The sequence below is a fragment of the Mustelus asterias genome, chromosome 21 (genome assembly GCF_964213995.1).
Source record: "Mustelus asterias chromosome 21, sMusAst1.hap1.1, whole genome shotgun sequence".
NCBI classification, from domain to species: Eukaryota; Metazoa; Chordata; class Chondrichthyes; order Carcharhiniformes; family Triakidae; genus Mustelus; species Mustelus asterias.
In genome coordinates, this window is record NC_135821.1 from 37,474,644 (window position 1) to 37,496,918 (window position 22,275).

The 22,275-nt window shown below is 42.8% G+C and overlaps 1 protein-coding gene across 17 annotated transcripts in view; it reads left to right on the forward strand.

Annotated features, from left to right (window-relative positions):
• LOC144509222 (thyroid hormone receptor-associated protein 3-like) overlaps window positions 1-22,275 on the forward strand; it is a 114,774-nt gene that overhangs the window by 57,449 nt on the left and 35,050 nt on the right. For all 17 annotated transcript variants that reach the window (XM_078237738.1, XM_078237747.1, XM_078237743.1 and 14 more), the window contains one exon: window positions 21,766-21,947. In XM_078237738.1, the coding sequence (XP_078093864.1) occupies window positions 21,811-21,947 (137 nt within the window). In that variant the 5' untranslated portion in view covers window positions 21,766-21,810. The remainder of the gene's footprint in view (window positions 1-21,765; window positions 21,948-22,275) is intronic.

Below are 22,275 nucleotides of genomic sequence, written 5' to 3' on the forward strand. Positions count from 1 at the left end.
CAATCCTATCACTTTGCAACATTTTTTTGCGGTGAAGTTTATGCTCTATATAATTTTCATGCTCAGTACAAGTGTATTGGATATTATGAACTGTGTGGTCATACTTTGAAAGTAGCTCTTCTCTGTGTACTCTGGCAACCAGATCTGTATGTAGTTATTAGTGTGATTACACCAATGATTTATAAAGTGGCAGGTTTATGTCACTTGGCTCAGTATTAACTTGTCAATACATCCTAGTGTGATTTGAATTGCTCACTGCCATCAGGCATTTCATGCTATTTGCCTATTGGTTTAACTTTGATTTTTCTCATTGTGGTTGATACCAGTATAGTTAATAAGCCCATTGACTGTACTGTCATGGGTTTAATTGGTTTCTGCTCTGATCACCCAAGGCTTGTTACTCTAGGAGTTAAACGTTCCATGACTGACTGAATTGTTGTTTAATTGTGTTATGCTACCCTGAATAATGTCCCCAGCATTTCGTGGCATTCTTTGACATACTGTAAAAATGACAATCTTCACCTCATTGGAATACCGGCATACTGAATTTGGGATTTGACAGTCACTAAATTTAGAGACTCAGTAGGTTTCTTGAGCTGACTTCTAAATATGTATGAAGGCTCTATCTTAAATCCATATGCAGCAGTACTGGAGATGCAGTGCAGAGTATTATAGTTCTGTACTGTTGGTGTATATTCAGGGCCGTTGTAGCTCTGTTACAGAGTCGGTAACACCTTAACAGAACTTGTGTAACAATATATTATCAACACATTTTATGCAGTAACAGTGTAGTATATGCATGGATATAATATAAAACTCTTGTTCATATTTTTGTTATCTCCAGGCTTTACTATTCCAATACACTGCTGGCTGGTCTTCCACATTCTACGTAAACTTTAAATCATCTGAAATTTTGCAGCTGTAACTCGCAACAAGCAGCTTTCTCTTATCAACATTGTGCTCACTACCTACATTTTCTCCTAGTCAAGCAGCTTTTTGATTTTAAAATTTTCATACTTATTTTCAAATCCCTCCATGGTCTTGCACCCTCCTGAGTCTGTACTCTCCTACAGCCCTCCGATCGCTGTGCTCACTTCTTGTGCATCCCCAATTTTAATCACTCCATCATTGCTGGCTGTGCCTTCACTTGCCTAGATCCCAATCTTTGGAATACTCTCCCAACATCTCTCAGACTGTCTACTTTGCTTCCCTCCTTTAAGGCGTTCCCTAAAACCTACCTCTAAAACTAAATTTTTGTCGTTTGATTTAATAGCTCCTTACGTGGCCTGAGTTTTATAATAAGTTTTGTAGTACTTATGTTTTATATTTATATTTACATTTCAAGACACTTGACGGGGGTGGCACAGTGGTTAGCACTGCTCCCTCACAGCGCCAGGGACCCGGGTTCGATTTGAGGCTTGGGTCACTGTCTGTGTGGAGTTTGCACGTTCTCCCCGTGTCTGTGTGGGTTTCCTCCCGGTGCCCCGGTTTCCTCCCACACTTCAAAGTTGTGCGGGTTTGGTTGATTGGCCATGATGAATTGCCCCTTAGTGTTAGGGAGACTAGCTAGGGTAAATGCATGGGGTTATGGGGATAGGGCCTGGGTGGGATTGTGGTCAGTGCAAACTTGATGGGCCGAATGGTCTCCTGCACTGTAGGGATTCTGAGTTTGAGGAGTATTATATCATTGCATTAAAGGCACTATATGAATATGGTTGTATGTTGCAGTACCGTAATAGGGTGTTCTATACAAGAATATAGCTTGCATGGTTTTGCTTAAGACGAATATTACATTACAGTTACAATACAAATATTCTCGCCCTAATTATACTTCGGCTTTATTATATGAAGGAAAGTAATATACAGGGGTATGTGCAGATGTATTATACTGCAGTAGCTATTATATACAGTGATATGGTTCGATATTATAAAGTCCAGTAGTATAGGTTATCAGCTTAACTCAGTTGGGTAACATTCCCACCTTTTTAAGTCAGAGTTTTGAGTTCAATCTTATGACAGGAATTTGATAATGTAAGCATACCAAAGACTTGCCTTGCCAGCTATACCTGGTTGTACCTATTCCAGCAATTCAGGTGGATGGCTAATTACACATGGCATGTTTCATGAAAGAGTAGGAAGTGTTCTTGACCAACATTGCTCCCATGATCAAAGATAATTAACTGCTTTGTGCTGTTTGCAGAATCTTGCTTTTCCATTAAATTACTGCCTTTAAAATAATTGTAACTACACTTTAGAAGTTGTTAACTATGCCTGAGGTTCTGAGGGACAAAGTGAATTGAGGTATAAATTTAAGCCCTCTTTCAATATTACATCATATATACAGCAATCTTATTAATCCCTCATTAATTAATTGTTCCCTCCAAGATCCTTGCAACTCTTTGTTTGAATCTTTCTAAACTGGCACTTATGTGGTGCAGATGTCATTTGCCACTTTACAGCTCAATCTTGAATGTTGTCCAAGTCTTGTGAGCTACATTGTCTGAGGAATTGTGAATGGAGCTAAATGCTGTGCAATCATTAGTGAACACACACTTCTGACATCTCCAGAGCACCAAAATGGCTCTAGCCAGTGTCACAAATGACGTTAGACATTGTCACCCTTTCCACAACCGTAGTCACAATTGACCGCACCATCCTCTTTGCCTGATCTTCACTGACCTGTTCTAGAACATTGCCCGTGCATGTTTCTACTCGGACGTGTCTAACTGCAACTGGAGTGTCTCTAGTACTAACTTGTCTGCCGATTCCTTTACAGTCTGTAAGGCAGATTCTTGGTCGTGCCCCCCCGCCCCTCAACATTGACCTGCTCTTTGATGCTGTGTTTTGGTTCATCCAGGGCCACTCAGCTGCTCACCTCATTACAGCCTTAATGCAAATATAGGCAAACGAGCTGACTTGAGTTGCAGAAGTGAGTTCAGAGTGACTGCCCTTGACATCCAGGCAGCATTTAACAGTAAAACTCAGGGAGCTTTAGAATTGAAGTCAATGGGAAAGAGTGTGAAAACTCACTGCTGGTTGGAGTCCTATCTAGTACAGTTGAAGATGAATGTGGCTGTTGGAGGCCAATCCACCACCCACATCACTGCAGACATTTCTCAGCAAGTGATGTGGGTCCAGCCATCTTCATCAATGACCTTTCTTGCCTCATCATAAGGTCAGAGTAAGGACGTTTGCTGATGGTTGCACAGTGTTCAGTTCCATTCACAACTCCTCGGACAATGAAGCAGTCCTCAAGACCCGGACAGCATTCTAGATTGAGCTGATAAGTGCAAGTAATATTTGCACCAAATAAATGTCAGGCATTGATCATCTCCATAGAGAGTATTTAACCAACTTCCCTTGATGTTTATTGGATTACCACTGTGGAGTCCCCCACTGTCCTGGGGAATGTTACTAGCAGAAACTTAATTGACCAGATAGTTAAACACACTGGCTACAAGAACAGGTCAGAGGCTGGGAATTTTGCAGTGAGTAATTCACCTCTTGATAACTAAAGGTTTGTCCACTGTCCACAAAGCACATATCAGAAGTGTGATGACTACTACTACTCCGCTTGCCTGCATGGGTGCAATTTCAACAATACTCTAAGCTTGACGCTGTCCAGGACAAAGCAACCAGTTTACAATCCTACATTAGGAGCAGGAGCCGGCCACTCAGCCCTCCGAGCCTGCTCTGCCATTCAGTGTGATCTTAGTTGATCTGATTATAACTTCAAGCTGACATTCTTGCCCACCCCCTTGCTTATCACAAATCTAATTGCCTCTGCCTTAAAACATCTGGGACTCTCTTCCTCAAAAGATGTTTGAAGCAGTCAAAGATCTGCTTCCATCACCTTATGAGGAAGAGAGTTCCAAAGACTCAACTCTCAGAAAAAAAGTCTCCTCATCTCTATCCTAAATGGGTGACACTTTATTTTTAAACCATGGCCCCAAACCAGATTCTCCCACAAAAGGAAGCATCCTCTTCATATTGACCCAGTCGAAAACCCCTCGGGATCTTGTCTGTTTCGATGAAGTTGCCTCTTACTCTTCTAAACTCCAATGGATACCAGCCTAGTCTTTCCTCATAAGACAACGCACCCTGTCCAGGTATTGGGTCACTTTGAATTGCTTTCAATGCATTTGCATCCAGATGTGGTGCCACCAATGCCATGTATAATTGAAGCATAAGCTCCCTACTTTTGTATCCAATTCCTCTTGGAATAAATTATAACATGGTACTAGCTTTCCTAATGGCACAGTGGTCAGCATTGCTGACTCACAGCACCAGGGACCCGGGTTCAATTCCAGCCTCGGGTCACTGTCTGTGTGGAGTTTGCACATTTTCCCTGTGTCTGTGTGGGTTTCCTTCGGGTGCTCCGATTTCCTCCCACACTCCAAAGATGATTGGCCGTGCTAAAATTACCCCTGAATATCAGGGTAAATAAGTGGGATTATGGGAATAGGGCCTGGGTGGGATTGTGGTCGGTGCAGACTTGATGGGCCAAATGGCCTCCTCCTGCACTGTAGGGGTTCTGATACTTGCTGCACTGGCATGCTAGCCTTTTGCAATTCATGCTCTCGGATATGTAGATTCCTCTGCAGCTCAGCTCTGCAATCTCACCCCATTTACAGAAAATGCTTTTTATTTTTCCTCCCAAAGTGGACAATTTCACACTTACCTGCATTATACCATTATACTCCATTTTCCAGATCTTTGCCCACTCATTTAACCTATCTGTATCCTTTTGTAACCTCCTTGTGTCCTCTTCACATTTTACTTTCTTACCCATCTTTGTGTCGTCAGCAAATACCTTCGGTTCCTTCATCCAACTTATTTGTGTAAATTTAAAATGTTGAGTTCCCAGCACTGATCCCTGTGGCCACACCACTTGTCTCACATCCTGCCAAGAGAAATGCCCATGTTTGCATACCCTCTTTCCTGTATGATTGTATGAAAACACAGGTCAGCTTCTTCACCGTGAGGTCCAAGATTCAGTGAAGAGTTGGCCTCCTTAGGGAAGGATTAATCACAAGAAAAGTAAAATTGTTACTTAAAACTCCATACAAAGTGCCCATTCTGTGTTATTGCTGAACATCTGGGGCACTATCCAAACACTATCCAAAGATGTGCGGGTTAGGTTGATTGGCCATGCTAAAAATTGCCTCTTAGAGTCCTGAGATGCGTAGGTTAGAGGGATTAGTGGGTAAATATGTGAGGGTAGGGCCTGGGTGGGATTGTGGTCGGTGCAGACTCGATGGGCCGAATGGCCTCCTTCTGCACTGTAGGGTTTCTATGATTTCTATGACTTCCCGCACTGTATAGGGTAGGTGCTGCGTTTACATTAAGCTGGGGCCATAATGAGCCTCGGGCTCAGTATTCATGCAAAGACATTGGCTCAGTATTTCACCACATATTTAGCAAGTGTGCATCTTGGGTGTTATCTCGGACTCAATGCTGGTTTTTTTAGGGTTTCACATTGCCATTGACCATACTGACTTGATGACCAGTAAATCTGAGTGTGTCTCCTTTAAGAGGCTGTTTAGGCTACTGAATAATCGGACCCATTGTTTCTATTGGTACATCACTGACTTGATGAACCAAACAGGTGACAGTGTTCTCAGCTTGCGGTACAGCTGTCTGTTGGGGGGGCTGTGACTTTGAAATTGGGAGCTTGATAATCCGGAAATATAACCTGGGACACATAGCTGTAAATATTCAGAAGCGATTATGCTGCCTTGTGTGCGCCGGCTGGCTGGGGAACAGCTGCAGGCATTTTGAATTCTTAATCCTCCTGAGATGCTCGACTCTGTTGCGCCTCATCTCTGTGAAGCTGGGCTTTCACACCTCATCCCGGAATAGAAGATTTATGTCCATATAACCTGTTCTGAAATTCTTGTGTTAATATGCAGTAACTCATGGTTGGCAGCAAATACTAAGGATGTATTTTAATCCTGCCAGAGCTTGGCTAAACTGCAGTACAAGCTCCTTCTAAAAGCCACCTGGGTGCTACGATGAAATTGCTGCCTCCTCACATATTTCTATAAACGATAGAGAACTGAGAAAGGCTTCCATTTAGATAGTGCCTTTCATAAGCTCAGGGTACCTTAAAGCACTTTACACCAGGTGACGTGCTTTTGAGGTGTAGTCACTATTGAAGTGTAGGAAATGGGACACAGCGACTCGCCCAAGCAACATATGATAATGACCAGCTAATCTGTTTTAGCGGGAGAGATTGCGAAATTAATATTAGTCAGGACAGAAGTCATGCTGTATTTTGAAATTGTCTCATAGAAGTCTCTCTCAGAATCCTTACAGTGCAGAAGATGGCCAGTCGGCCCATCGAGTCTGCACCGACAACAATCCCACCCAACAATCCCTTTTAGTCCCCCTGGCACTAAGGGGCAATTTACCATAGCCAATCAACCTAACCTGCACATCTTTGGAGTGTAGGACGAAACCGGAACATCCAGAGGAGCCCATGACACAGGAAGAATGTACAATCTCCACACCAAGGCCAGAATTGAATCCGGATCCCCGGCAGCAGCGAGACAGCAGTGCTATCCACCGTGCCATGGGATCTTTTATGTCTACTTGAGAGAGTAGTTGGGGCTCCTGTTTAACATCTCATTTGAAAAGTGGCACCTCCGACACTAAAGCACTCCCTCTATACTGCCCTGGAATGTCCGCCTATACTATGCAGCTGACACCAGTTCAGAATTGATTGAAACATAGCCTGGTAGGCCGCATTTTGCTGGCTCCCGACGGGAGATATTCTGCTTATAACACCTGAAAAAAGCGAAATTGGTCTGTAACTGAAAGCTTAAATGTCAAATTTCCTAGAGTTGGAGATTTGGAAAGGGTTCGTTCTGATGCTCTAACCTCACTGGCAAATAAATGACCAAGATCACTTTGTATCAGTGTAATCATTTTGCTGTGACTAACGTAGCTAAGGATTAAAAGAACTAAGTGAACTGTATACAAGTAACAAGAAGTTTATATATGTGCCTCCTGTGCACCTCAAAAAGCTGTGTAGCTTGAGCCCCTCCTGACGGACAGGCTTCTGAAACTCATGTTATTGGTCAGCTAATTTATATAACTTGTTTTATCTCGTGCTTCATCCCAATCTTTTTTTCCTCCTCCAGAAAACCTTGGTTTCTTCGTAAATAATTGTGTCAATTACACATAATGCTGTCTAACATCAAACACGCATGTTTTTTCATTAGAGATTGTCGCATTCAGATAGCCACAGTATGTTCCCTAGAGGAAACAGTTTGCAGAGACTCATGTTATAAGTTGCTGCAGAAACTAGAAAGAGTCAGGAGTAAGACCAGCTTTAGTGTGTGACTGTGTCTCAGTTTTCTGTACAGAACTTCCCTGTGCGATCTACCATAGTCGCTGCTCACTGGCTTCCCCTTGCATGTGGTGCAAGAGAGAGAGAGGCGGTTGCACAGTGGCTGTTTGTTAGACTGCAGGGGAGGATTGTTATTGCATTAGTTAAATCCAACTTCCTGGGGTAAACATGGACCAGCCTGCCAACGTAGCAATTTCTTAGGTCAGAGACTTGGAATACAGGGAATATTCATGGAAATTGTGTGCCTCAGTCCAGCTAATCAATCCCAGACTCCTCTTGGCAGGAACCTAAGGCCCGGAATGACCTATAATAATGCAGTTAAGTTATCAAAATACACAGCCTGCCAAAACAGCAGCGTTTAGGGTGCGAATACTCATTTGTGGAGATTATAGGCTGGGCCAGGGTTCTATTCAATGGGGTGTGCAATGCTGCACCAGAATTCCAGATTTTGATTTCTTAGAATTTGGGAATCGCTTGTTCACCTCAACTCCATTTACCTGCCACTACTCCATGTCCCTTGACAACTCACAAAATTCTGTCTGTCTTCAGTTCAGTTGTGCCAGTATGCCATGTCTTTTGACCGGTGAGCTGGTAGATCAACAGAGTTTCATTACCTTTTCTGTAAAGCAATTTTTTTCTGATTGTTTTTCAGTCTTGTTAGGGGAAATAAATAGTGGTAAGAGTAGAGGAGAGGAATTTCTGACATATAAACAGGAGAACTTTCTCGATCAATATGTCCCCAGTTCAACAAGGAAGGAAGCAGTGTCTGATCTGGTGCTGGGAAATGAAGTAAGGCAAGTGGAGTGTGTTATAGTAGGCAATCATCTCGCCAACAGTGACTACCTGCAGAGACCTCAAATATCAAAGGCTAAAATACTCAACTGGGGATGAACTCATTTCACTCGGACCGAGCACGGGTAGATTGGAATGGGGCGGGGGGGGGAGGACAGACGTCAACATTTGTTGCCCATCACTTATTGCCCTTGAAAGGATGGTGTGCTGCCTTCTTGAACAGATGCAATACATGTGATACAGGTACACCTACGATGCTGATAGGGATTTTGACCCAGTAACTGAAGGAACGGTGATATAGTTCCAGGTCCGGGTGGTGTGTGACTTGGAAGTGTTTGTGTTCCCGTGCATCCCCTACACTTGTCCTTCTAGCAGGTGAAGGTTGTGGCTGTGAAAGGACGCTTGGTGAGTTGTTGCAGTGCACCGTGTACAAAATACACCTTGCTATCATGGTGCGTCAGTGGTAGAGGGGGTGAAAGTTTAAGTTGGTGGATGGGTGCAGGTCAAACTGAGTACTTCATCCTGAATGATGTGTTGTTGGAGCTGCTCTCATCCAAGCAAGGTGACCTCTGGCACGTTGTCTATTGGGTAAGATGTAGAACATAGAACAGTACAGCACAGAACAGGCCCTTCAGCCCACGATGTTGTGCCGAGCTTTATCTGAAACCAAGATCAAGCTATCCCACTCCCTATCATCCTGGTGTGCTCCATGTGCCTATCCAATAACCGCTTAAATGTTCCTAAAGTGTCTGACTCCACTATCACTGTAAGCAGTCCATTCCACACCCCAACCACTCTCTACGTAAAGAACCTACCTCTGATATCCTTCCTATATCTCCCACCACGAACCCTAGAGTTATGCCCCCTTGTAATAGCTCCATCCACCCGAGGAAATAGTCTTTGAACGTTCACCCTATCTATCCCCTTCATCATTTTATAAACCTCTATTAAGTCTCCCCTCAGCCTCCTCCACTCCAGAGAGAACAGCCCTAGCTCCCTCAACCTTTCCTCATAAGACCTACCCTCCAAACCAGGCAGCATCCTGGTAAATCTCCTCTGCACTCTTTCCAGCGCTTCCACATCCTTCTTATAGTGAGGTGACCAGAACTGCACACAATATTCCAAATGTGGTCTCACCAAGGTCCTGTACAGTTGCAGCATAACCCCACGGCTCTTCAACTCCAACCCCTTGTTAATAAAAGCTAACACACTATAGGCCTTCTTCACAGCTCTATCCACTTGAGTGGCAACCTTTAGAGATCTGTGGATATGGACTCCAAGATCTCTCTGTTCCTCCACAGTCTTCAGAACCCTACCTTTGACCCTGTAATCCACATTTAAATTAGTCCTACCAAAATGAATCACGTCACATTTATCAGGGTTAAACTCCATTTGCCATTTTTCAGCCCAGCTTTGCATCCTATCTATGTCTCTTTGCAGCCTACAACAGCCCTCCACCTCATCCACTACTCCACCAATCTTGGTGTCATCAGCAAATTTACTGATCCGCCCTTCAGCCCCCTCCTCTAAGTCATTAATAAAAATCACAAAGAGCAGAGGACCAAGCACTCCGCTAGCAACCTGCCTCCAGTCCGAAAATTTTCCATCCACCACCACCCTCTGTCTTCGATCAGATAGCCAGTTACCTATCGAATCGGCCAACTTTCCCTCTATCCCACACCTCCTTACTTTCATCATAAGCCAACCATGGGGGATCTTATCAAACGCCTTACTAAAATCCATGTATATGACATCAACTGCCCTACCTTCATCAACACACTTAGTTACCTCCTCAAAAAATTCAATCAAATTTGTGAGGCATGACTTGCCCTTCACGAATCCGTGCTGACTATCCCGGATTAATCCGCATCTTTTTAAATGGTCGTAAATCCCATCCCTAAGGACCTTTTCCATCAATTTACCAACCACCGAAGTAAGACTAACCGGTCTATAATTACCAGGGTCATTTCTATTCCCTTTCTTAAACAGAGGAACAACATTCGCCACTCTCCAGTCCTCTGGCACCATCCCCGTGGACAGTGAGGACCCAAAGATCAAAGCCAAAGGCTCTGCAATCTCATCCCTTGCCTCCCAAAGAATCCTCGGATATATTTCATCAGGCCTAACATTTGTGGTAGGAAATCATTCTCCCAGACAAAATAAAGTTTCATTTTGGAATTGTGCCTGACTATCTTGATTAAACGCTTTAATCAAGGTAGTACAGTAGGTACTGTATATGGATTTTAAGGAAGTGTCACAGAGAGGACTTGTTGAGAAAATGGAAGCCTGTGGAATTGAGGGGCAAATGGCAGTGTGCATGTAGAATTGGCTCAGTGACCGGAGCGAAGGGTGGTGGTAGTGGATATTTTTCAGGCTGGGAGATGCTTGCAGTGATCCCGAATCATCAGTTTTAGGGGCCCTTTACTCTTCAAATTTTATAATCAACCTAGACCAGTGTAGGGAACATCATTATAAAGTTTACAAGTGATATGAAATTTGCCAGTGTAATTTAGTGAAGTTTGGTATGGAAATGTTTGAAGTGATGCACTTTTGATCGGACTAACATGGAATGGCAGTATACTCCCAAGTGGCAGGATTTTGATGACCTAAGTGACCTTGGTGACCTCGAATCCTTAAAGGCAGCAGGGCAAGTTAATGAGGTGGTTTTAAAAAAGCATTTGGGCTATTTGAATTTAGAAACAAGTGCACAAAATAGGAAAGAGAAAAAAGCTCATGCCCTAACTAGACAAATCACTGATTAGGCATCAGGTGGAGTGTTGCAGACCATTCAGGGCACTTTAGGAAAGAGATAAAGGCCGTGGAACATGTCGAAGGGGTGGCTTATCAGGATGTTACCAGTGCTGAGAAACTTCAGTTATGAGAAGTTGGAAAAGTTAGAACTGTTTTCTTTGGAACAGAGCAGTTTAAGAGGTGATGTCATAGAGGTTTTGGAGGTGGAGAGACTTTAATAGAGCAGACAGCGTTAATGCTTTTCCTTCTGACGAGTAGATTACTAACCAGCCGTTATAGATTTCAAATCATCACAAACTACCTGACGGTGAGGTTGAGAATTTTGTTTTCGCAGCTGCCAGGAACAGGGACAAACTACCTGAAAAGCTGATTGTGAATTTTAAAGGGACTTGGCCAGGTAGGTGCTTGAAGATGAGAAACTTGACAGGGTTTCAAACAAAAAATGGTGATGTAGGGCAAAGTGCGATAACTATTTCAGAATGGTCTCCTTTTAGGGCTCTAAGCTTCTATAATTGTGATTTTGATGGTGACTCCCAGTATGATTTTAGGATTGTATCCCTTGTTTATTGATTCACCTGTCAGAAGAAATAGTTTCCCATTTCTACCTTATCAAATCCTTTAAATGTTTCAAACAGCTTGATTGGATCATCCCTCGATCCTTTAAACCTCATCAAATACTAACCATTCTTTGCAACTTGTAATTTAGTCCTCTTAAATTTTATTCCATCCTTTATTCAGAGCTTCTCAATTGAAACTGCGTAATATTTGTAATATTTCTCTTATTTTCAGCGTAAGAGTGAAATTCAAAAGCCACATTGTGTGTAACATCTCTGAACTGCGTTCTGCCTATGTACAGTTCATGTACAGATTTGTGTACAGTTCTGGTCACCCTATTATAGAAAGGATATTATTAAACTAGAAAGAATGCAGAAATGATTTACTAGGATGCTACCGGGACTTGATGGTTTGAGTTATGAGAGGCTGGATAGACTGGGGCTTTTCTCTCTGGAGCGTAGAAGGCTTATAGAGGTCTATAAAATAATGAGGGGCATAGATCAGCTAGTTGGTCAATATCTTTTCCCAAAGGTAGGGGAGTCTAAAACTAGAGGGCATGGTTTCAGGTGAGAGGGGAGAGTTACAAAAGGGTCCAGAGGGGCAATTTTTTCTCACATAGGGCGATGAGTGTGTGGAACAAGCTGCCAGAGGTAGTAGTGGAGGCAGGTACAAATTTGTCTTTTAAAAAGCGTTTAGACAGTTACATGGGTAAAATGGGTATAGAGGGATATGGGCCAAATGTGGGCAATTGGGACTAACTTAGGGTTTTTTTTTAAAAAAAGGTGGCATGGACAAGCTGGGCCAAAGGGCCTGTTTCCATGCTGTAAACCTCTATGACTCTGAGTTTAAAGTTGCCTTTCAGCAGTTTGATACCCTGTGTTAAATCCACTTAATGGATATAGGGATCCAAAAATGTGCGGGTTAGGTTGATTGGCCATGCTAAAAAAAAAATTGCCCTTAGTGTCCTGAGATGTCTAGGTTAGAGGGATTAGTGGGTAAATATGTAGGGATATGGGGGTAGGGCCTGGGTGGGATTGTGGTCGGTGCAGACTCGATGGGCCGAATGGCCTCTTTCTGTACTGTAGGGTTTCTATGATTTCTATGATCTTCCATGATGTCTGCATTGTTTAAGTGAATTAGTGTGAATGTTGTCCAGATAACTCCTAGAGCTGTAGAAATGATGGGGAGGGAGAAGTCAGCATCCACAGGGTGTGTGATAGGGAGAGCAATCTATTTTACTTTACAGTTGCAGGGTTAAAGTGAAAAGAAAGGTCTGTGATGGGGTGTATTGTTAAATTATTCCGCCTCCAGATTAAGAAAGGGATTTGGCCACGAGTGCCCTGTGCTACAGAATTGGGATCATGGCCAGAACAAGATCAAAGATAGCAAGCTTATTGGGATGAAGTGTGGGAGACTTGGGACACTGGATAGCAGAGTATAGTGGCAGGGACTTGGTGGGGAGATGTTGCTGAAACTGCTGCTCAGGTGGGAACTGGCTATTTGAGACTAAATGAGTCATTTTGAAATGGAGGCACTGGAAACATTGAACACCTAATCTAAGCAGGTATTTCCATATAGTATATGTTCTCAAATGCTGTTTTTGGATAATATGTTAAATCATGGCACCATCTGCCACTGTTCAGATAGCTGTGTAAGATCCCATAGTAGTGTTCAACAAGAAAGGAGCATGGGAATTCTCCTTGTCTCCTGGCTGACATTCATTGCCCCACCAACATGATCAAAGATTGTCTGGTCATTTGTCTCATTATTATTTGTGGAGCTTTGCTGTGTGTATCTGGATAGCTGTGTTTGCCAGCGAAACAGCAGTGACTGCTCTTCAGTAATAGTTAAGAGCTGTGAGACACTGGGATGTTCTGAGGATATGAAGGGTGCTATATAAATGTAAGTTCCCTACTTTAGATGGTAATTTTTGAAGCTTTCACGTGCGTGGACTCCCTCCACCCTCGCCCCACTTCCCTGGTCTCTCTCGTATGCTGTACTGCCATTCCTGAGTTTGGCAGCGCGGTCTGCCTTTTTATTAATGATCAACAAATGTGGAGATAATTCCAGCATCTGCCTGACATTTAGATCCTGTTGTGATGGATCATGCTGCTGGGACATGTCACCATGGCAAATTCGTTCCTAGTCAATAAGCAGCTAACGTAAACAGAACTAAAGCTCATGGTCTGCATTCACTGACAACTCGGGCAACTGGCTGCATTGCCATGAAGTCCTACCTACAAACAAAACTGTCTTTAAAGGGGGAATCCCACATATCAAATCAGTGTGCTTTTCTTTTTCATTTTAGGAAAATTAACATTTCACTTTTTGTCTTGTGCAATTACCTTTTCCATTATGCTTGTGCTGATACAGTTGGGAAATTGGCTGAAAAGAGCGGCCAAGACACTAGTCAGCAAGAAACAGCTAAATCAACAGCAGAACCGATAGTCATCAGCTCAATGGTGGGGAGAGATTTATTGTCTAATTTTAACGGTGTACTTTTCTGACCAATGACTCTGCTCTGTCCCGTTCAGTAAGCCATCCCGTACTCTCACCCAGCCACCTCCCCCCAGCCCAGCATCTCTTGGTTCAAAACTCACCACTTAAAAATGTAAAAACTGATCAGAGGAGTGGAGCAAAGAGGTTGAAGTTTGTTTTAAGTGGCAGTCTTGTAACTAAATGATAAATGTGTCCTCCACTTAGTGTTTACTGCCTCAGCCATGGGGATGTTTGCCAGGTGCTAGGTGGAATTGAAGCATTTTATTTATATCACACTGCTGTAGGGTTTCATCAAGCCAACCTTGGCTCAGTGGTAGCACACACTCATCTGAGTCAGCAGGTTGTAGATTCAAGCTGCAGTATAAGACCTGAGTGCACATTCTCGGTTGGCAATCTACTGCAGTACCTAAAGAATGTCATTTTCCATTGAGGTGCTCACCCATCACCCTTGCGCTCACTGAACTATATTGACTCCTGGTTTAGGAACATCTGGATTTTAAAATTCTTACCCATGTTTAAATCCCTTCATGCCCCTGTCTCTATCTATCTCTGTAATCTCCAGTTGTACAACCTAGGGCTCACGCTGATACTTGAGCGCAAAGATCTAGGTTCCAGTGCAGGACTGAGGGGGTGCTACAAATTTGGAGGTGCCACTATCTGAAGAGCAGTGACATTCTTCCAGTGTCCAGGTCAAATTTTACCTCCAAACACAGCACCAGAACAGAAACTCTTGGGTGTCATTGGTTTGGGACTTGTGGTGTACATTTGCTACTGCATTTGTCTGTAAAGCCATGCCTTCTGTTCAACAAGGAATCAATTGGTTGTGAAGTGCTTTGAGACACCTTAGAAGTTAGGGTTCTATATAAATGTAAGTTCTGAAAAGACAGTGTCATGTGTATTTCAGCTTCTGTGGCTGTTGGAATAATGCCACTTTTAATAACTGATGTTGGCTCCTTTATTGAAAGCGTCATCGGAATGTGGAACCCCGAATTTAGTGCAGACTGGTGTCGATCACCTTCCTTCTCACTGTACCTTTGTCTGCTCCTTTTGTTACCAATTATTTTACATAAAACCATCAACTTTTTTCTATGAAATATCAGTTCACAATAGACCTGGACTTTCCAATCGTATTTTCAGAGAATTCCACCAATTCCTGCTTCCTCTTTCTTCACTTGCAATGCAAAAAAAGCCATAATTGTGCCACGAGATTGATGCAATGGAACTAAACAACCAGCTTACTGTTTCCAGAACCCTGCACTAGGCCAAACCTTTCTTCTCATTGCTTTGCCTGAAGCAACCACAAGGCCATGTTTCTTCAATTCAATCCCAACCTGTCAGCCTGCTTCCCAATCCTTCACTTCTGATTTATATGTCTTTTAAACCCATTTTTGCTCATAGTTTTAATGCCATCTTCCCCCTCCAGGTTCCGTATCTGCTTCTGACCCTCCCATCTCCACCTTCTGATTTTATCACTTGAACCCACTGAAAAAAAAATGAAACGCACATGTTAATCTCTTACAAAAACATAAAGTCCTTGAAACATCAACCTAAAGAGGTTTTCACATAAACCCTTAGTGTTTGTGATGAATGACAATTCCATAATTTTAAGACAAGTATTGATTGACCTGTTTAATGTAAATGGTTGAACATCAGATACAGATGACAGTCAAAAAAATTTATTACACGCTCACTAAATTTCCTGCATTGCAACAGTAATTGTACTTCAAAAGTGCTTCATTGACTATAAAGTGTTTTGGGGGTGCCCTAAAGTCATGAAAGGTAAATGCAGGTCTTTCTTTTTAAACTTCTTTTTAAACTTCACACTGTCATTTCAAGGTAGAAGAGTAGTTCTAATTTGCACAATTAAAGGACTAAATATTGAATTGTCTTTACTGGACGATTCAATTTTAAAATACTTTTGACAACAGCACAGTAGCCAGCCAACTTGCGATATATAAATACCTTTTATCACATCTTCAGAACGTCACAAAGTGCTTCATGTCTACTGAATTATCCTTGAAATATTGTAATCAGTCAATTTGCACACAGCAAGGTCCCAGAAACAGCAGAGCAGATAAACTGGTTTTCCGTGGTGCTGGCTGAAGAAGGGCTATGAGCTGGAACACCAGAGGTATCATTCAGTGATATCTTAAAGATCCATATCTTAAAGATCCAATTCCCCAGCTCGCAAGCATAGCACCCTGCTGGGCACAGAGTTACCCTTCAGAACCACTTGCTACTCATCCTGTAGTGCTGGGGGGCCTCTAATACCAGGTGAATAGACAGGCTGAAATACGGGCAACCCCAATGATGCATACTGCATATGGCAGATTCTCTGGTCATTTATCTCATTAGCTGTTCGAATCATAGAGTGTCTACAGCACAGAAGGAGACCATTTGGCCCATCGAGTATGTAATGACCACAATCCCACCCAGACCCTAATCCCGCAACCCCAAACATTTACCCTGCTAATCCCCCGACGGTCAATTTAGCACGGCCAATCAACCTAACCCGTACAACTTTGGACTGTGGGAGGAAACCGGAGCACCTGGAGGAAACCCACGCAGACACGGGGAGAACGTGCAAACTCCACACAGTGACCTGAGGCTGGAGGTGAACCTGGGTACCCGGCGCTGTGAGGCAGCACTGCTAACCACCATACCGCCTGTGTTCTGGCACCTTATAGGGTAGGAATTGGCTGTTGTTAGTTTACATTGCAACAGTGATTGCACTTCAAGTATAGCCTAGGTCTGAAATGGGGCTTGCACTTGTAGCTTCTGACTTTGAGGCAAGGGTGCTTTTGGCCAAGCCAAACTGACACTGATATTTTCAAGAATTACTCATCTAGGATATTCCTATTAAACAAGTCAGTAAAATTTTGCTCTTGGAGGGTAATCAGTCTGGCTCTGTACCTTTGCAGAAAGTGTTTCTGCTTATCTTGCAAGTTGCAGTAATCTTTGTTACAGGGATTGGAAAGTTTGGGGGTGGTTGATGTGTCTGTCCTGTATAACTTAACTGGTGTTTATGCTACATCTTAATAATGTATAGTATATTAATAACTCGGATGAAGGGACCAAATGTAATATATCTAAGGTTGCTGCTGACATAAAGCTAGGTGGTAAAGTAAACTCTGAGGAATGCACAATCTGCAAAAAATATATTGATAGGGTAAGTGAGCAAGCAAGATGGTGGCAGATGGAGTCCAATATGGGAAAATGAGAGGTCATTTATTTCAATAGGAAAAATAGAAAAAAGATTCATTTTTAAATGGTGAGAAACTATTAAATATTGGTGTTCAAAAGGATTTGAGTGGCCTTGTATGTAAACAAAGTTCACATTCAGGTTCAGGAGCAATTAGGAAGGCAAATGGTATGTTTTTCTTGTTTGTACAAGTTTTGGATTACAAGAGTCGGGAGGTCTTGCTGCAATTTACAGGGCTTTGTTGAAACCATATCCTGTGTCCAGTTTGAGTCTCTGTACCTAGAGGAACATATTTTCACTCTGGAGGGAGTGTCGTGAGGGATGCTCATTGATTCCTAGGATGGGAGGGTTATCCGTTGAGGTGATTGAATGGAGTTGGGTCTATGTTCTTTGGGGTTTACAAGAATGAGAGGTGTCATCTTGGAGCATGTAAGATTATGAGAGGGCATGACAGGATTGATAATGAGGCTGTTAGCCCGAGATGGAGTTTCAAGTACTAGTGGAAATAGTCTCAGGATCATTTTGGTCTGACATGAGAAATGACTTCACTCAGGGTTGTGAATTTTTCAAATTCTCTGCCCCAAGATCCTGTGGCTGCTCATTCATTTAGAATATCCAAGAGTCAAACTGATAGACTGAGAGAATTGAAGGATATGGGGATTGAGGGAAGTGAAATGGAGTTAAGTTTGAAGATCACCCACAATTGTATTTTAAGTTGGAGCAGACCTGAGGGCTCATCTGGCCTACTTCTACTTATGTTTTTATATGGATCCTGTGCATTGTTTGAACACTATCAGGGCAAGAACTTAGCCCATGTCTAATCATCACTGTGCAACCTTAATACCAGCCCAGAAAGGGCTCGTGGAGGGGCTTTGTTTTTTGGGCAAAGAAACTGAAATTGTGCCAGTCAGGTGCTAATTGTCACTGGCACAATTTATCACTCGCCCTAATTTCCCCAGTTCACACAGTACAGTGCTGACTGCTGGGATTTGATGTTTTTGTTAAATATGGTCTACTGAAACCATTTCACTGATATATACTTACTAGCAATGTGTGGGACAAGGGAAAAGAAGTACATCGATCTTGGGTCTGTCTCAGCTCCAGGCAGTTCGTTTTACTGCCTGATTCTGTTCAGTGTCATCCATTCATTCATTTTCTCTCTGTTTCCATTTCTCTTCTCTCTACTGCACTCAGATTTGCTGATAATACAATGTTAGGTGGAAACATAAGTTGCAAGGAGGCTGCAAAGGGATTAAAGAAATGTTGAGGGAGTAGATAAGAACATGGCAGCTGGAATACAGTGTGGAGAAATATGACGAAACGGAAGAGCAGGTTTTAAAATGGTGAGGGACTGGGAAATGCTGGCATTTAGAAGGGCCAAGGTGATGTACGTGAATCTCAAAGTTAACATGCAGATGCAGAAAACAATTAGGAAAGCAAATGGTATGTTAGGCTCTATGACAAAAGGATTGGAGTACAAGGATGAAGACGTCTTACTGCAATTATGTAGGGCATTGCTGGCACCTCACCTGGAGTGCTGTATACAGTTTTTTGTTTCCCTGCTAAAGGATGGGTATACTTAGATGTTGTGTAACAAAAGTTCACTAAATCACTAGTTGGCCTTGGCTGTCTAAGAGACGGCAAGAAGGTTGAGGGGATTTACGATAAATAACCTCCCGGATTTCATGAAAAATCAAATTTTCAAAGAAAGAAAACACATCATTGTGTAATGTGGGATTGTGCTGAGTAAACTGGAGGCTCTGGCCCAAACTGGTACCTCTGTTTGTCCACTTGTGAATGCCTGTGAACTGACGGTGGCAGCTGATGTCATGGCCAAGGCCCTGCTTACACAGAATGAAGAAAAACGGGCTCACTCGTCGCTGATGCCAGAGCTCCTCTGCTTTCTCCTCAGGTTCCAGCCCCGCTTCCCCAACTTGTCCTAACACCACACTGCAGGGCTGGTTGTTTCCCCTCCTGTGGGCTAACTGGAGAATTGCTCTATACCTTTAACCTGTCTATCCTTGAATCGCCTCACTGCCATATGGCGCCAGAGTTAACTTTCACCCATTCCGTAAGGAAGTTAAAATAAGCAATTGTAAAAGATTGGTTTGATTATAACTAAAGTATTGCATCTACTTCTGAGAAGGACGTGAAGGCTTTTGTGGGTACAGAAATGATTACTTAAGATGGTTTCAAGGATGAGGGGCTTTAACTGCTTTGATGTCTTGGAGAAGAAAACATTGGTGAGATTTGATAGAGGTATTCAAAATCATGGGTATAGACAAAGTAGATGGAAGCTATTCTTGCCTAGGACGAGAGGATACGAAATTCAGGTGATTGGTAGAAGAACCCACAAGGACACAAGGATGTATCTGACAAAGGAGCAGTGCTCCAAAAGCTTATGGTATTTGCTACCAAATAAACCTGTTGGCCTTTAACCTGGTGTTGTGAGACTTCTTACTCTATTCTCTCTCCACAGCTTCCGTCAGACCTGCTGAGATTTTCCAGCATTTTCTGTTTTTGTTTAAAGTATCTCATGCCTTCTTAACCACCTTATCTACCTGTTCTGCTGCCTTTAGGAATCTATGGTCCTCTGTACTTCCTAGCATCCTACTGATCTTTATGTATTTCCTTCCAAAATGCATCACCTCACGCTTTATTATTGCGTTCCATCTAGGGAAGGGTGGAAAGTGAGAGAGCTAGAGAGTCCCCTTGTCAATGAAGGAGAATGGCAGAAACTTGGAAAATCAGTGAGAATCTTAAGAATGATGGCTAGATGTAATGAATGGCCCATGCCGGTTCCTATTTCACATGTTTTTGTGTTCTTTCACCAGCCCCCTTCTTTCCCCCATCCTACTTTTCTCCTCTATTTTTACCATCTTTTTTTGTGGGATTTCTCTTACATGGTAAACATTTCAGTGGCTCCATTATCTGGGTTTGTGCTTCTAGTTCAGTTGATTGATAGACGAACAGCATTCATCAGTAATATTCCTGTGTTTGTTATCTGGGTGTGACGCATAATCCCATGTTCACTGTTCACTGCTCCGTAGACACATTGGAAACTTGGAGCAAAAAGAAATCTCCTGTATTCCTTGTGGTCCTACGTGAACGAAATGTGAGACTATCCAGATCCTTTGATATTTGAAAAGCTGTATTCTGAGATGGTCTGACTCTGGTTAGGATACTCAGTATGCGTCTGGATAGTGTATTAAATACCTCCAATAGAATGTGCGTAGCAGTGAAAGATGCCCTATGACACACCCGTGCCATTCACCATAAGGATTTAACTAGCCCAAAGCCTGACAACGACTCAGAGTTTAAAGTCAAGTCAGTGGGATCGTCAATGTGAAAAAAAATAATTTCCAGAGATCCTAGAACAGAAGTTCTTTGCAGACTGGGTGATAAGCCTTGAATGATCAGCCAGATGGAGAATGCAGACTTTAAGGGGAATAGATTTAAAGGGCATTAATTGACTTTAGACCAGTTTCTCATGATCTTTTCTGATGTTCAGTTGCATAAATGCTCTGATCTCTTCTCTCCCCATAAGGTCAATGGGTGGGGAGGCTTTTGTTAAGTGACTAGAAATAGAACTCTCGCCTGGCTAAAGAGAGGAAGCGTGATGTAGAGATTATTTGTTTACAGCAGCAAAAGGATTCAGTTTTGAGCTCAGACTGGGCGACAGATTTTGTTTAGCTTATTGACTGCTGGATGGGCAGTACTTCAAATAAGGGCAGGGGATTTCCATTCCCTATGCCAGAGCTAAATTAAATCATGGGTGATATTCATTGTCCTGTCCCTCCAGGGAGAGAGTTTGTTTTGGCAGTGCATCCCAGAGTAAATTAAGGACCTGTATGAAGATACAAGGCTTACGCAACTCTTGGTCGTGCACTCTCTGTTCTCCACAGACTCGCACCCTGAAGCAGATTGCTGGAGCACTGGTGGAACTGTCCCATGATGGTGGGCATCAAAAATGTTAGTGCACTGCACTCTTAGCAGTTAGCTTAGTTCAACCTCTGCAATCCCTCGTTGCATCAAAACAATCCTGGTTTAGACACAACCTTTATACCATAGAGATGAGATCACCCAGAGAACAGGAGGCATGCAGAACCTTCAGACCTGCCCTAGGTCAGTCCCAGGCCCAACTATTCTCCAGGAAAGAAAGCTACCTCCATCCCTTTACCCATACTGCTCCCATTGGAACGGCAGTGGCAGCAAAAAGTTTGATTTATGCTTTCCTCCCACATCACCCTGCAATCAAAATCTGCTGTGGCCTCTTAAATTGTAATTGTGAAAGTAATCTTTTCTGTAAATTCCAGTTATATAAGTTAAAAACACTTGTCTAATGTCTGCCACCCGGTTGCAGAGCCCTGTCTATTTGTCAGTGAGATCCGTGTGGAAATTAAGTTTGGAGAGGGAAATAACGTAAAACCAAATGTAATTTTGTGTTGTGTGACACACCATTTACTCCAGGTGCTCCTGTTAATAATATGTGTATATGCTTACATGTTTTCTGTCTTTCTCTCTCTAACTTTTTCTCACTATCTATCTGTATCTCTGTCTATCTCACTGTTTTCTCTGGCATTAATAGTGTCTGCGTCTCCTCTTTTGACAGATACGCAGAGAGGAATTCACTTTGCTGCCACATTGACGTCGAAAGATGTCGAAAGCTACAGGTTCAAAGTCCAGGTCGCAGTCGTCTCATTCGAGATCTCGCTCTCGATCCCGTTCCCGGTCTTTTACAAGGTCACGCACACGTTCTCGCTCCCGGTCTCACTCTCGAAAGCGGAAGTACAGGTGGGAGAATTTCGAGATCGTTTTTAAGTACAGTTGCGAGGACAATGTTCCCTGACTGTAGCTGGATAATTGCCAGCTTACTGGTGCTCTTTGCTCATAAAATGCCTGAATATCTAGTTAGCAGCGATGGTGTCCCTAAAGGCCAATAATAACCTCCCCCTAGTCTAGTTTGCTACACTTAGTGTCGTTACCCAATGAAGAAAATGTGCATTCTTATCTCTAAATGGATTTCTTAGTATTTTGTGTTGATACTATGTCATCTATACAGTCAAATGTGGCTCAATGATACTCTCGCCTCTGAGGCAGATTTCAAGTCTAACCCTTGCGA